This window comes from Netta rufina (genome assembly GCF_964035555.1).
Source record: "Netta rufina genome assembly, chromosome: 2".
Taxonomy (NCBI): domain Eukaryota; kingdom Metazoa; phylum Chordata; class Aves; order Anseriformes; family Anatidae; genus Netta; species Netta rufina.
The window spans coordinates 105081621-105096509 of NC_140124.1; the positions used below are offsets into that span (position 1 = coordinate 105081621).

General features: G+C 37.2%; 1 protein-coding gene across 1 annotated transcript in view; it reads left to right on the forward strand.

Annotated features, from left to right (window-relative positions):
* The window catches only part of PIEZO2 (piezo type mechanosensitive ion channel component 2), a gene marked incomplete at both ends in the record, with an annotated part of 307245 nt that overhangs the window by 217378 nt on the left and 74978 nt on the right, over positions 1-14889 (forward strand). The window contains 7 exons of the mRNA XM_084281658.1: positions 55-194; positions 2183-2419; positions 5023-5146; positions 6797-7038; positions 7713-7861; positions 8632-8805; positions 11493-11534. Of these exons, the coding sequence (XP_084137784.1) occupies positions 55-194; positions 2183-2419; positions 5023-5146; positions 6797-7038; positions 7713-7861; positions 8632-8805; positions 11493-11534 (1108 nt within the window). The remainder of the gene's footprint in view (positions 1-54; positions 195-2182; positions 2420-5022; positions 5147-6796; positions 7039-7712; positions 7862-8631; positions 8806-11492; positions 11535-14889) is intronic.

Genomic DNA, 14889 nt, shown 5'->3' on the forward strand with positions numbered 1-14889 from the left:
CAGTAGTCTTAGGGCCAGTATGAACTGCAAATAAGAATTTCTTTTTCTACTTAGAAAAGGAAGAGGAGGAAGGAGAAGAAGAAGAAGAAGAAGTTACCCAGGAGGAAAAAGAAGATGTTAAGTTGCATGCCCTTGTCTCTGTGTTCCAATTTATTATGAAACAAAGTTACATTTGTGCTCTGATAGCTATGATGGTAAGTATTGGCAACAAAAGAATAATGCTGTTGATTTTACAAATAGATGTGTCTTCTCAGTGTTTTCCTGAGAGTAATTTCATCTGTTGGTTTTCAGTAAGTGTTTGCATCATGCCTAGAATATGTTGATATAGCGTCTGCAGTTTAGGTTATTGATGAATAATTCCCAGACTAGTTATAGATCTATCAATAGGGCAACATGAAGGGTTCTGGATAAAACATCACATTTCCAGGACTGAGAAAGAAAGCAATTGGGGCTGAGGTTTTTTTTAGTGATTCCAAAGGTTCTCTATAAGCAGTATCGTCATGCTGTTGCTCCACTCAGATTGAAGTGTGCATCTGGTACTCTCTGAGATAAAAGATCTGGAAAGCCTGGTTTCCTTTATGGATTCAGAATGGTCTCAAGGAAAATACAACTTTTTGACAAACATGATTTTGCTATTGTTTTACTTACCACCCTTATTTCTTCTTTCAATGTTGTTGTTTGCTTTTAAGCCCAATTGATGCAAGTATCTTGAACTGTAGCAAATTTTCAGCTTAGTAATTAGCTCTCTGTCTATATTACCAATGCAAGCTTTGGTTTTACTGTTTTGGAAATGTTTCCACTCTGATGAAATTAACCATAAAGTTTCTTGGCTGAATTTTGTGTTAAAAATGATAAAATAAATTAGTTTGGATACTTTTTGTTTGCATATAGTTTCACACCTTATTTACTGTCCTTTGACAGGAAAAGCAGACTCCTTGTGCAGAATCTGGATCTGGCTTCATGTATTCTAAAACATTAACAAGTAGTTGTTTTCATATTGCCACAATGTCCCCTTCCCCTTCCCCTTCCCCTTCCCCTTCCCCTTCCCCTTCCCCTTCCCCTTCCCCTTCCCCTTCCCCTTCCCCTTCCCCTTCCCCTTCCCCTTCCCCTTCCCCTTCCCCTTCCCCTTCCCCTTCCCTAGTAGTTTAGCAGTACTAGCTTTTTCTATTTGTGATATAACTCTATTTCCTATGATTCGACCCAAATTCATTTATGAATTCCGTTATGGTATAATCTGATGAAAGTTCCACTTACTCCATAGCCAAGGATTCCTCAGTGTAAGTTACATTCTGTTATGTGAAGAAAGAAGTAGCATATTAGTGTTTTTCACATACTCTTACAAAACATTATTTCCAAGGTGGATGGATTAGTCTGACTGATGTATTCTTAATGTTTCATATTTTTTAATTTAAATTGAAAGGGAAATTAAAATATGTTGACAGTTATTCCCCAGTTATACCAGCATATAGCTGAATTTAGTCCTAAATCAATAACAGTGTTAGCAAAAAAAAAAAAAAAAAAGCACTTAAAAAAATCCTTTCCCCCAGTTCTTTACTAGAGTAGTTTTCAGTAACTGATTTCTGCAAACTATTTAAAACATTATCTAGTTGTAAGTATAGGAGGCAATCCAACATGGTTAGTGTAGACTAGCTATTTTTCAGTCTAGCTGTGTAAATACCTTAGCTTTCCATCTTAAATTGTTTCTATAAAAGCTAGAACAGTATGGAGCCAGAATAATTTTATGTCTGTCAAGGGCTTTGAATGTAAGCAGGTATCAAATATGTTTTGCTATTGCTATGCTGATTTCTTTGTTGCTAGTTTTGCAAGAAGGTCCTCTGTGCCCTAAAGTTAGCCTGGATTTTCCATCTCTGTTTATTTGGTGTAATGAAAAGCAGTGAGCCTGGTCACAAACCTTACCAGTGTGCAGTTAATGTACAAAGAAGGATTTGCCCCCCAGCTGTGGACTTCTTAAGAATCCATTTTCAACATGTTTTTGAAGGGGTTTTACAGTAGCTAGCCCAATAGCTGATTAATATGGATGCAAGCCAATGAAAGATGGATGCAGACAATGAAAACGTGCGCTAAGCAGAGAAGCATAAGTTAAGTGTAACTGGCTGTATGCCACAACATTGTTCCTGAATGAATCCTTGGACATTTTTTCCCTCTTTTTTCTTTTCATAAGGCATGGAGTATCACATATCACAGCTGGTTGACTTTTGTGCTATTGATCTGGTCTTGTACACTGTGGATGATTCGTGACCGAAGGAAATATGCCATGATCACTTCACCGTTCATGGTTTTCTATGCAAATCTACTGCTAACATTGCAGTATATATGGAGTATTGAGCTCAAGAATGATGAGCTTCCTCAAGTATCGGGTTTTTTAGAAAGAAAGGAACCTGGGGAGTTGGCATCAAAGGTAAGTGTTACAAACCACTGAGATTTTTTTATGAAAACACAGAATGAATATGTTGTGACAGAAAATGTGAATCACTTTACATTTAAGAATCCTCAGTATTTGATATAACCACGTTTGGTAGCAGTTATACAATAAAGGATAAGTAGTTTAAAAATGCTGTTGAGAAATTTGCTTCTTACTCATAAAGCTAATACCAAAACAAATGTTTCAGATATATTTATAGGTTCTCTTGACAATTCTGTAGAGAACACATAGTAGATAGAAATTTTGGCTTTATAAAATGGGTCGAAAATAGATGTGATTAGATTTGTTAGATAAATGTTTATCCTCTTAAGTCTTGCCTCTTGTACCTTTGTCTCACCTACTTCAGAACCCTTCAGCATAAGTATTGCACATGGATGTTTCTGGCTTTCAAAAACATAAACCCAGACCTATGTAGTCACTGGCACACCCACTGTTTGTAGTGGGAAACAAAGCAAGGGCTATATGAAGATCTGAAAAAGAAGTAAACTCAGTACTTGTGGGTGGTTAAATTGACACTCATAGTTCTAGTGCCTTTATTTACCATGGCATTTTGTTGTATTCGGTCACCCATGCTATGTCAGGTCTGTCTTTGAACGTGATGGCAACTGGAATTGTGGTATCATTGCAGTTACCAGTATTACTCACACCTTTAGGATTTGTCACAAGTAGCAGTACGTCTGCCACTGAAGTTGGAATCCATTTCATGTCAGTAACAAGAGTTTGTTGACCTCACTGCATGATAGATTTTTTTTCAAAGATATCTTGAAAGCACTACAAAATGCAACATGTTTGGCAGAAGTGCTACTGGGGGAGGGAATGGGCATAATTAGGAAGTTTTTTCATAGAATACCCAAGAGGGGCATCTCAGAGAGTACAGATAGTTGGCACTGCTTCCCTTGAGATAAGTGAATTACTTCCCTTATGCCTCCTAGTTACCATTCACAGTGATTCTGCAAGTGAATTCCCTTGTTGGCAGCGCCTTTGGACAACCATTTGTTGGTCTTTAATGCATTTGAAAATTAGCAAAAACTGTATGATTTCACCTGTAAAGGTAGAAATAGTTAAGTAAGAGAGCTAAAAGCTCAATGAATTCTATAGATTCAATGACTTTGTAAATCTCTCAAGGAGTTTTAATGATCTTAGTATGTCAGCCCCTTTGACATAGTTTCTTATTAGCTATATAATCAAGTATCTTACATAAAACTAGCTGGTGTCAGGAAAGGAAACCATTGTGCATGTATGATGATTTGGCCACACCCCAAAAAAATAATAGAAAATGCCTACTGCTTTTTTTTTAGGCTGAATATAATGCACTCAGCAAATCTCACAAAACCACAGAATGTTTGAGGTTGGAAGGGACCTCTATAAGGGACCTTGTAAATGAAGCAGTGAGGTGGAGCAAGTCATGGCAGAGTAATCTGTACTTTACAACATCAAACATTTGTGTCTCAAAAATCAGAGCTCCAGCAGTTTATCTGGAGGAAGAACAGTGACAATTCACACAGGCTGAGGACCTGCTTCAGCTCAGTGTTAGCCACAGTGCCAGAGAAAGCAGCTATTGCTAGCGTGGGACTTTACCTGTCTCCCACGAAGTACTTGCATATTAGATGAAAAACAGGAGAGCTCTACTTTATGCTACTGACCTTGTCATTTTGTTGCATACAAACTAGTTGGCTTTTACATGTTTCCTGCCTGAGATTTTATTCTTATATCTTATAAGGTAGTGAAATAAGTCCTTGTTCTGCACCACTATAGAAACTTTGCGAAATGTAAATATAAAATCAAGAATTTGATAGGTAATGTGCCATTTCCTGAATTTTGGCTGTATCTAAGTATTGAAAGTTGTTGAATTCAGCTTTTTTTCAAAACAAAAAAAAATACACTCTTCATTAAAGAGATGTATTTATTTCTAAGGTATCCTTCTTTTGTGGAGTTATCAACTTCAATCTCTTCCAAGAATTAAAAGCCATCTCATATGCAAGGCACTTTCAGTTGGCTATGTCTTTTGTAACTTCAAGACACACAAAGAATTTTTTGTAATTTTTAAATTAATTACTCTTAAGCACTGAAAGTACCAAAACTCCTAAATCTCTTGCTTTACCAAACCTATTGACAATACACTTACCTGCCAGTGCTTCTTCAGAAAGGGGAAATGAACAAAAATGGGCAGATGGAGATTATGTCAGGCAATATATAAAGAGAAGGTCCTTAAACTTAAAGACGGGAATTAAAAACTGAATAGAATAAGGTAGAATAGAACTGTATAAGGTAGAGTAGAATAGAACTGTATAAGAAAAGATGCAGAGTGAAAAGTTAATAGAAAAGTGCAAATCATAAAACCATAACACCATCCAGGTTGGATGAAATGAATTTGTGTTTAATGCAGGGTGTTTCCTAAATAACAGTGTTTCCTAAATGACAATTTCCACAAAGGTGCACTTTGACATTTATGACAGTATTTCTATTTTCCAGTAGACGGAAAAAACAAAAGCGTGCAAAATTTATGAAGACATGTTTGCAGTAGCAGGATATAGGTTTTACAATTAGTTTGTTGTTTTCATTTTGATTTTTGTTTGCAGATCCTTTTCACGATTACTTTCTGGCTACTGCTTAGGCAACACCTCACTGAACAAAAAGCACTTCAGCTGAAAGAAGCTACTTTATCTGAGGTCAAAGTCAGAAGTGAAGAAGATGAAGAAAAAGGTAAAGCCATGTCCAATTTATTAGAGTCCTTCAGTCACAATAGAAGTTTCAGTTATTGTGTTTCCTAATGCAGAAATTAATTAGCAAGATATGTACTAAGGAAGATATTACAAAACTATGTGCGACTGTCTCTCAGTGGTTATAAAAACAAAACAGCTTTGAACTTTAGAAAATCCAAACAAATGAAAATTCTCTTTACTGTTGAACTGCAAATTATGAAAGATACATGAAATGACTTGTTTGAAAAATGCCATGGAACTTTTTTAAGAATCAGTTTATTCCCATGTCCCAAACTCAAACTAGCAGATGAGTTGCTGTGGGAGTTTAACCACAAGAGGAGAAAAGTTTCCAGAGGAAAAATCAGTTATTAATTTCCTTGCAAGTTGTTGTGCTTGTCCATAAAGATTTGTACAAAAACAAAAAACAAACAAACAAACAAACAAACAAACAAACAAAAAAAAAACAGAAGTTAAACTACTGATTTCAGTGGGAGAATAAGCATGTATATTTTCAGTGTGGGGGCTCATGCAACCAAAAGCATACCTGAGAGCCAAGCTGACAGCTGCATTTTTGGCTAATCCAACAGCTCAGTGACCTGTTCCCTCTTTTGCTACTGGGCACATCTTCTCCCAAATATTTGTTGCCCTTTTCTGTCTCTCTGGATTCTGATCTGAATCAGCTCAATTCACTGAAATGGTAGAAAGCCAGACTGTAATCTAGTTTCCTGTTTGATTAACTACAGTGTTTGGCTCAGTAAAGCATCTGGTCAGTGTCAGAGCTGGACACTGCAAGGATTTGAAAGGCAAGAACAAGGAAGGAGTCTGAGGAAAGGACTGTGAGTGGAAGAAAAGGAGTGGGCAATACTGGTGAAGTCTCAATATTGTTCTCAATGTGAAGAAAAACATTACAGCTGCATGCTGTGAACTTGACAAGCTCTGTTACCTGGGTATGTGTACCTGGTACATGTGTACCTGTTCTCAGGGGAACACCTACCCTGCCATCCACAAGCCTCTCAAGGTGAATAACTGGGGAATCCTGACCTCCACGTAAGGCAAAAGCAGTTGGTCTTTTCTGCAGTCATTTAGGTACAGGAGAAGAAGCTGGAAAAGTGGTAGTTTCTTTGAAAAAATGTTAGCAGAGCATTTATATTTTTTAAGCTTGTTTGATTTTATGTTAAAGTTTTCTCTCGCTTGTGGTTTTTTGGAGGAAACCACAGTATTCTCTTAAGGACATTCATCCCTTTAAACTCAAAAAAGAGAGATTTTCTGGTGGTGCTAGTGGTTTCTTTGTTTTCCAGTTTAAAAGGTTCTTGCCTGGGAGTAAGGTTAGTCCCATGGATAGTATTTTGTCTGTTATCTGTTATACAGTCCTTGGGCTCCAATTTTCCACTACAGCTACCTGTATATCACAAAGTGAAGAGTGGCGTTTGGCCATAGAGCAATATACCGTATAGCTCTAGGAGCAAGTTGAGGCTCATATAAAGTTAAAATTCTTTGCTCTGGAAGCATGACAGTGATTCACAAATACAGTCTTTTGTTGTTAATAGTGTCTTTAAGTTTCTGTTTTGTGTGCAGAGATTCTACTTTCCATCCATTTTGATTCTTATTAAAGTCCCCAAAATAGAGGTCAAATGTAACTCTGTACTTGCAGAAGAGGAGTTGCAAGAGGGAGAAGTGGCAGAAGAAGAAGAGGAGGAGGAGGAGGAGGAAGATGATGATGAGGATGAACAGGATATTATGAAAGTTCTGGGGAAGCTGGTGATGGCTATGTTCATCAAGTACTGGATTTACGTCTGTGGGGGCATGTTCTTCTTTGTCAGCTTTGAGGGTAGAATTGTCATGTACAAAATCATCTATATGGTACTGTTCCTGTTCTGTGTGGCCCTCTACCAGGTAAGTGAGGACTGTTTTAACTGAATTTTGTCCTTGAATACAGTGTTTCATACCTTTAACTTGGTGGTAAAGTAGCTTGGATGGAATTTGTAAACAGTGTATTTGGTTTTTAGTTAGATACAACATAATAGTAATAAGATCATTTGAATGGGTTGATTAAGACATTCTCATTTGATTTTGGTCATAATGACAGGCAAAGCGCACAAAAATTAGATGCTATTAGATAATATATATGATACACTTTGCCTGTGGGACTCCACCCCACATGACTGAAAACTGTGGAAACTGTATGGGAAAGATTTGGACCTTGCACATCCTACACAACCACTGGTTTTAGTGACTGTCCACACAGCTTCCACAGCCATGGAGCATGCAGTCCCTCTCCTCCTGCACTTTCTTCACCTAATGTTGATGAAACTGAGTGACTGAAGCTGCCCTTGGCTTTTATGTTTGCGGCCATGTCCCAAAAGACACTTTTGCATGGAAGTCTGTGCTTGGGTGCATACGTACCAGGAGTAAAAACTTTATCACAAGGATTTGTGTCTGCAGTTTACTTCAGGCCAGCTAGGAAGAGTAATATTCTTAGCCTTTGTTTTCCAGTACAGCTTTGTCAATACTTTTATCAGTGTCTTTGCCTTGAGCTTCTTTTAAATTCCTTAGTGTGTGATTTTCAGGTGCACTATGAATGGTGGAGAAAGATTTTAAAGTACTTTTGGATGTCAGTGGTTGTTTACACGATGTTGGTACTTATCTTCATCTATACATACCAGTTTGAGTCTTTCCCTGGGTTGTGGAAGAACATGACAGGCCTGGATGAAAGCAAGTAAGTGGTTTTATTTATTTATTTATTTTTCCATTGGACTTTTGAGTTTGATGTGCTCTGAGAGCACTCTTCCTTCTTGTAGTGGAAAAACTTCATGAGACCATTCCCAGACATAGTTGACTAAGCACTCAGTTCTGAAGCTGTAGGTTTACTGGTGTAGCAACAGAGATGAGAAAGGGCATGACAAGGGCTCAGAGGGTCATATTTTTCCCTATCTGCTGTCAAGTCCTTCCCAGTGTTAGCAGTACAGCACCTATACTTTTCCTTCTTTGATTATAGGAGCAAGATCTGGGGATAGCCTAAGGGTAGATTTACAGGATGTCTGGTGCTGATGAAGATGGACTAGCATTCCTGCTAATGAGGAGGGCTGTGTTTCTTCCTCCTCATGATGTATAGGGCGTTCCTCAACAGGAGTTTACATGAGAAATTAAATGCAATATGAGTCGATCTTCAGTGCAGTACTTTCAGCCAGAGACAACCCATCTGGTTCCTGAAAAGAGAGTTGTGGCAGGGCTGGTACATTTGGCTCTGTACATTTAAAGTATCTTTCTACATTACTAAGGCCAAATACAAGACATATACATTGTAAAACTTTCTGGTTTAGAAGAATTTAAAGATGTAAAAACACAGAACAAGTACCAACCCTTGTTTCCCTTTGCTAATGATATGTAATAATGTCTCATGACAAGGAAAAGATTTTGGTGTGAAAAGATGACTTAGTGGTTTTTTTTTTTTTTTTTTTTTTTTTTTTTTTTTTTTTTTTTTTCCAGACTAGAAGACCTTGGTTTAAAAAGGTTTTCTGTGGCTGAGCTATTCACACGCATCTTTATCCCCACCTCCTTCTTACTGGCGTGTATCTTACATCTTCACTATTTCCATGACCGTTTCCTCCAGCTCACTGATTTAAAAGCTGTAACCAGCAAACAAGACAACACTATTTACAGGTAAAGAAATAAGTAAATGGAGCTATCTGTATGAAAATGCTGTTTCTGACTGTCTTGTAGTGCTCACTTTTCAAATGACAGTTTTCAAAGGACAGTTATTTACTTCTGTTATAATGACCTGGTTTAAAAACAAAGGAGAAAAAACAATCAGTATCCCTTAACATCCAGAACCATGCTAAACAAGCCACAACCAAAGTATCGTTCTTCCACTACTTTCCAATACTTGTAGAAGGTGGTGTTTGTTTGTTTGTTTGCTTGCTCGCTTTCCTTCATTTGGTGCTACATTTTCAAAGGTACTGATGATATTTAGGTATTTATCTCGCTAGTCATTTTCACTTTTACTGTGGGGTAGATTCCTAATTTCTGTGTGCCATTTTGTAAGTCCTGTCAGTAACAAATAATGAAACTTAATTTGCGTAACTTCTGTTTTTCAATGTCCATTTTGAAGGCCAAATGGAGATCGAGAGATCTTTGGCAAGTACCACATACACATTGGATAGTTAGGCCCTTTTGTAAAGTTGAACTTCATAAATGGAAATATCTCAAACCTGTGGTCACTCTTTAGGGTTCTGGTCCTTGGCTATGCTTGCTCTTTGAGACATTCAGCATATCTCATCAAGAACTTCACTGTAATTTTTTCATGATTTTGGGACCTCACCTTCTTCACGCTTTTACTGTGTTCAGCTCTTAAATGTTCTCCTACATAAAAACAAATCTGTCCTGTTTCTGTATTTACATAAGCTGATAAAAACAAAGCCAAATATTTGCTAAAAACAAAACAAATTAAATTTGACAAAATTTCCTAACAATGTTGTGGCTTAACTTTTAAAATGCCTGTTTGTATAATACTTTTTTCTTTTTGTTTTACTTGAATTGCTACATCCCATGGTAAATTCAAGGGTCCTTTCAGAAATTCTGTGAGCACTTTCTTTGCCCACAGAAGACTTTGTGTGCAGCAGCAGATGCAAATTAACATCTCTGAACTGGGCAGCCAAGCCCTAATACCTGAACCCACATAGATGTCTGAGCAGAAACAGTGGTTGTTCCTGGGTTGTGGCATTTGGGGAAATATACTACAGTTTGAGGTAACTGCACAAGCTCTTTTGTAGCCTAAACACTTTGCACTACGCTGACTAACACAGAAACAGATGCCAGCTCCCAACTAGTGTGATCCAGTAGGCATAAAATGGAAAAAAAATCCCTGAGACAATCCCAGTGACTTTGGTCTCATGGTACAACGCTCCTTGCCTTTGAAACCACTATTTGAAAATCTATTATACATGGAAGATAGTAAAATATTAGCTACTACTCTCCAAATGCTGGTGTGAAGAAAATCGCTGTAATTAAAATCACATCATTCTGGGAGGATGGAACACTAATACTAAAGACACAATGTTTTCAACGTCTTGCCGAGAGTGCGCACACACACACACACACACACACACAAAAAAAAAAGATTAGTATCAGAAAATAAGGTTGTAGGATGTGGATTTTTTTCTGTAATCAGTGACATTTTTGCCAGGAGTAAGTATCCTTGAGACAGCTGAAAGCAGACATCTGCTGTTGCAGCAGGTCTTTTAGGACATTTCTTAAGCAAAGTGGCAAGTGAAAAGGATTCTGTGATAATATAAGCTTTTTTGTCTGTCTAATATAATGTTGTTTTTTTTTTTTTGTTTTGTTTTGTTTTTTGTTAAGTCTAAATGTAATACAAGATTGTATGGAACTTTCAGATAAATAGCTAGATATTTTTAACTCTTAAATGCAGCTAATGTGCTACATTTGCCATTTTGCAGTATTTCAAAGTCACAGTTACGATGTATATCATTTCTGTTCTGCGGAATATATACTGAGGATCAGCAGACTTTAAAATTCAAACCTCCAGGATAGGACAGGGTAGGAACTGCACTGACATTTGTACTGATGATGCATAAAGCTGGATAAGATTGAGCACAACAAGCTACAGTTCAACAGTCAAATAGAAAATAGTTGCAGGCAAAACTAAAACAGACTAAAGACTCATATGTCTAAAATTTCAGTTGTCCCTTTTGCTTTGAAAACACTAGCTTTCACTCAACTGCTAGTTTACCTTTCAAGATTACTTTTATGCTGCTTCTGTTACAACAGGAAAAAATAAAGAAAATGATCTTTAATTTTCAGTAAGAAGACAGAACTCAGTCCTTTTAACAGCAAACATAATAAACCAACCACAACAAGTATGAGCTAGTCATGAGACTAATAGAGAAAGCAGCTTCAGCTCCTCCATCTATCCCTGAGCTGAAATGTAGGGTTATGGTATTATGTTTGTGTCTAACTGAAGACTCATGTTAAGGTTGCTGAGACTGTTCATGCATTAAGATAAGGAAGGAATATATCTATTTTTAAAAAATGTCCACAATAATGTTACTTGAAGCTGCACTCTCATTTTGTGGTCTATGTAAAGTACCTGCAGTTCTAACTGAAGTTACATACAATCTAAATGTCTAAGTATTATTGGATTTACAAGCTTTCTAGACTTTTCACTGCATGGTGTGCATTAAGCTTTCAGGGTGTGTTTTGTTATGACAATATGTCTCTTGGTAGACAGGAAAGTGCATTCATTCCTATTTAACAGTTTCCTTTTCTCTCTCTCTAATTCATTTTCCACTGTCATTTCATGCATTCTTATACTTTCATCTCCCACCTCATAGCCATGCCAAAGTCAATGGCCGTGTTTATCTAATAATAAATAGGTGGGTACCTCAAACTTTCCTTTCCTTTAAAAAGATATGCCGTAACTTGTTTGTTACTTCTTAATTGCGTTACAGCAAAATATGTTCTTGCTGCACTGTACTGTAAAATAAACAGGGAGAAAATGTTGTTCAGGTATTGTAGTCTTGTAAAGTTGGTGAAGCAGTTAATACATCTCTCCTGCATATTTCTATGTTGTGAGTTCATCTCCCAGCTGGGATTCTTCTCTTAAATTTTGCCCATGTCTCAATACAGGAATAATTGATGCTATTTGTAATTGGCTGCAGACAATAGACTTGGTTGAGGAGGCTCGTTTACCTACCCTTTGTCTGTGCATGGAATGATGCATGCCTGCATGCACACACATTTGCTTGCACGAACACATCCCTGACTACCTCACAAGCTCTTAAGAAAGTGATTTTTTTGGGGTCGAGTCATTTAAATGTACAATGTGTATTTATTTTCAAGAAAAATATGAGTTTGTACTCATATACATCCCATTCACTAAAACCATTGCACGCTACAGCTGTTAATTTGTAGACAAAGTTGGGTGCTACAGGATCCAAACTGTGAAATTCCATGTTGTCTTCATAGCCATCTCTTTATATATGGCATCTTGAAAACAGTTCCATAAAGGAGATTTCTTCCAAAATATTTAGCTGGAATAAGCATGGACTTTTGTATAATCAGCTCTGAGAATAGAAGGACTTGTCACTGGCCTGAAGGAAACCCATTTGACAAGAAGGGTTGGGAATGGTGAGGGAAGGTGGCTTGGCAAGGGCCAGCAAGCCGAGAACTGAGGGGCACGGCCAGAAGTCAAGGCTGGGCTCTCACCTGGGGGGATTTAGCAATGCAAGGGTGAAGGTCAGGTCTGAAGATGATCATAAAGGTCAGCCACAGTCCAGTGAGCTCCCAGCAAGTCCACAGCAATGAGGCAAATGTGAGGTGAAGGTGGGGGGTCAGTCTGTGTGGCAGGCTTATGGTCAGGGAAGTACCAGAGTGGGCACTGACACATCTACAATGGCAGGACCCCCAGCATGAAGGCAGCTTTCCAAGGAAGGAGAGGGGAATCCCTGTGCTGAGGCTTTCTTGCACATCCCCCAGCATGTATCAGCTCAGCACATTATCAGCCATCCAGCCCTGGGAGCATGCAGACAAAACCCCGGCAAGGGGGAAGAAAGCACTTGGGGTCCTGCTGTACCATTAAAGTTACGGATGGCACTGTGTACTCAGTTTGAACCATGCATGACATATTCAAGAGATGGCATGCTGATGTTCTGTGGAGCAGGAAGCTTTCTGTTGTGAAGGCTGTGCATGACAGATAACCCTAGAGGTGATTTTCAGCAAGTAAATCTCAAGCAATTCATAAACCGATTACAAGAAAATAATCAAAGGTAAAAGATACTTCATAATGCATCCAATAATTTGTTATCAATTTCTCTCCTGCTTTAGCAAATTAATAAACAGATGAATATTAGGACTTCAGCAAGGACCTGGGGCACATGCCTGATTTTAATGCCATTGAAATTGCTTTGATGCCTAAAATTAGATGTACTAGTATACCTTTCTTTATTGATACCCTGTTTAGTGAACTTGAGGGTAAAAAATGTTCACAGTTGAAAGCATTAGTGGTTGTACCTTCAAGATTGTCTTATTATTTAGTTATGTGTCTTCCTAAGTATCAAGCACAATACCTTTGTGTTATTTTGGATAATTTCCCACCAGTATATACTTTCCAGCTTAGTTGGAACACCTGACTAGCTGTGATGCCTGTACAGATAGCTTATTGGAGATGTTCTAAACTTCTGCAGTTTTTTTACACTGATTTCTCAGTGTCATCTATTATGTGATGTCATGTGATCTTATAATTAAAAAATAAATAAAAGAGGAGCAACAACTCTAGGAATAAATGAGAAGGTCTGGGAAGAAAGGTTCCAACTAGACTAACTCTTTAAATAGTGGACTGGGCTTTTTATCTAGCCTTTGATCTCCTGAGCACACGGTCCTGTGCCTGTGCCTACTGATGTCAATAGGACTAGATACTGACATACTGGAAATTAAACTCATACTGAAGCTTTATGCTTTTTATTGTATGTACCCTCCTTTATAACCCCATCACCTCCTGGATATGAATGGGAGTTATATGGCGAAGAGAAAGATTAGTCCTCCCACACTAAATTCTGTAGGATTCCTGTTTTTGTTTTGTTTCCAGTTTACACTGAGGTAAGTCAGTAAGTTCTTAATTTACGCCACTGTGAATGTAGATTTTTTTTTCATCACAAAAGACAGTTATGATATTATCCCTTTAAAATCAATGCAATTGCACCTGTACAAAACCCGTCTAGTTATAGAGATACTTTCATTTCATTGGGCATTGCCTTTAAAATGGGCTTTGATGATTTATATTAGTTGAGGATCTCCATAGCATTCAAACTGAACCAAAAATTCATTCTCTCTTCTTTATATTTATATTACCCTCCTGATGGTGCATTATTACAGTTTTAGATAAATATGCAAAGTTAGATTATATCATGTTAAGGAATATTATTTTTAATCATTTTATTGAGATTTGAATATCCTTTCAGTATATACAGTGGGTTATCTATGAAAATGAAATATGTTGGCCTTATTTTCAGCAGATGAAACTACTGAATATATTGTTTAAAATAAGAGATTCTGAGATTCATAGCCTAATGATGAGTGGTTCTAGTAAACATTTTCATGGTTGGATTTATTCAGTGAAATTTTTGGGACCTTGACTGTTTTGTTAAGCTTCTATCCATCAGCTATCTTTTCTGTATTTTTTGGCAATTAGTATGATGTTACTTTTTCAGCATTGTTTAGTCAAATTTCTGTATCTGTTCCCTCATTTGAACCACCAAAATTTCCAAATTTAAGAAAACCAAATATTAGAAAAATACATCTGCTTGTTTTAATGACTTTCTCATTAACTGCTTAGCCTATACTCTTATTTTTTTTTAATTATCAGGTGTTTAAATCTAGATTTTAGTTTCTTGAACCATAAAAATCCTTGTTAAAATTGGCAGAATTTACTGTCTAAATGGTCATATGCCTGATTTTCACATCATGAAAAATGAAGCCCCAAGATAGTAGGATAGCATATTAAATTTACTTGTAGTTCTTCAGGAACAGTCTAACAGATGTTTAAAAACGTACTGAGTATAGTAATTTCAATAGCATAGCTAACATTAAGTTACCTGATCATAAAGATAGTCACTTGCCAAGGAGATTTTATTGCAAGAAGTCCTATTCAGAGGGACTATTTATGGCACTAAACTCTAAAGGTGGGTTTTATGCTAATATGGGAGTTGAGTCCCAGCAGCACAACTGAGGGGA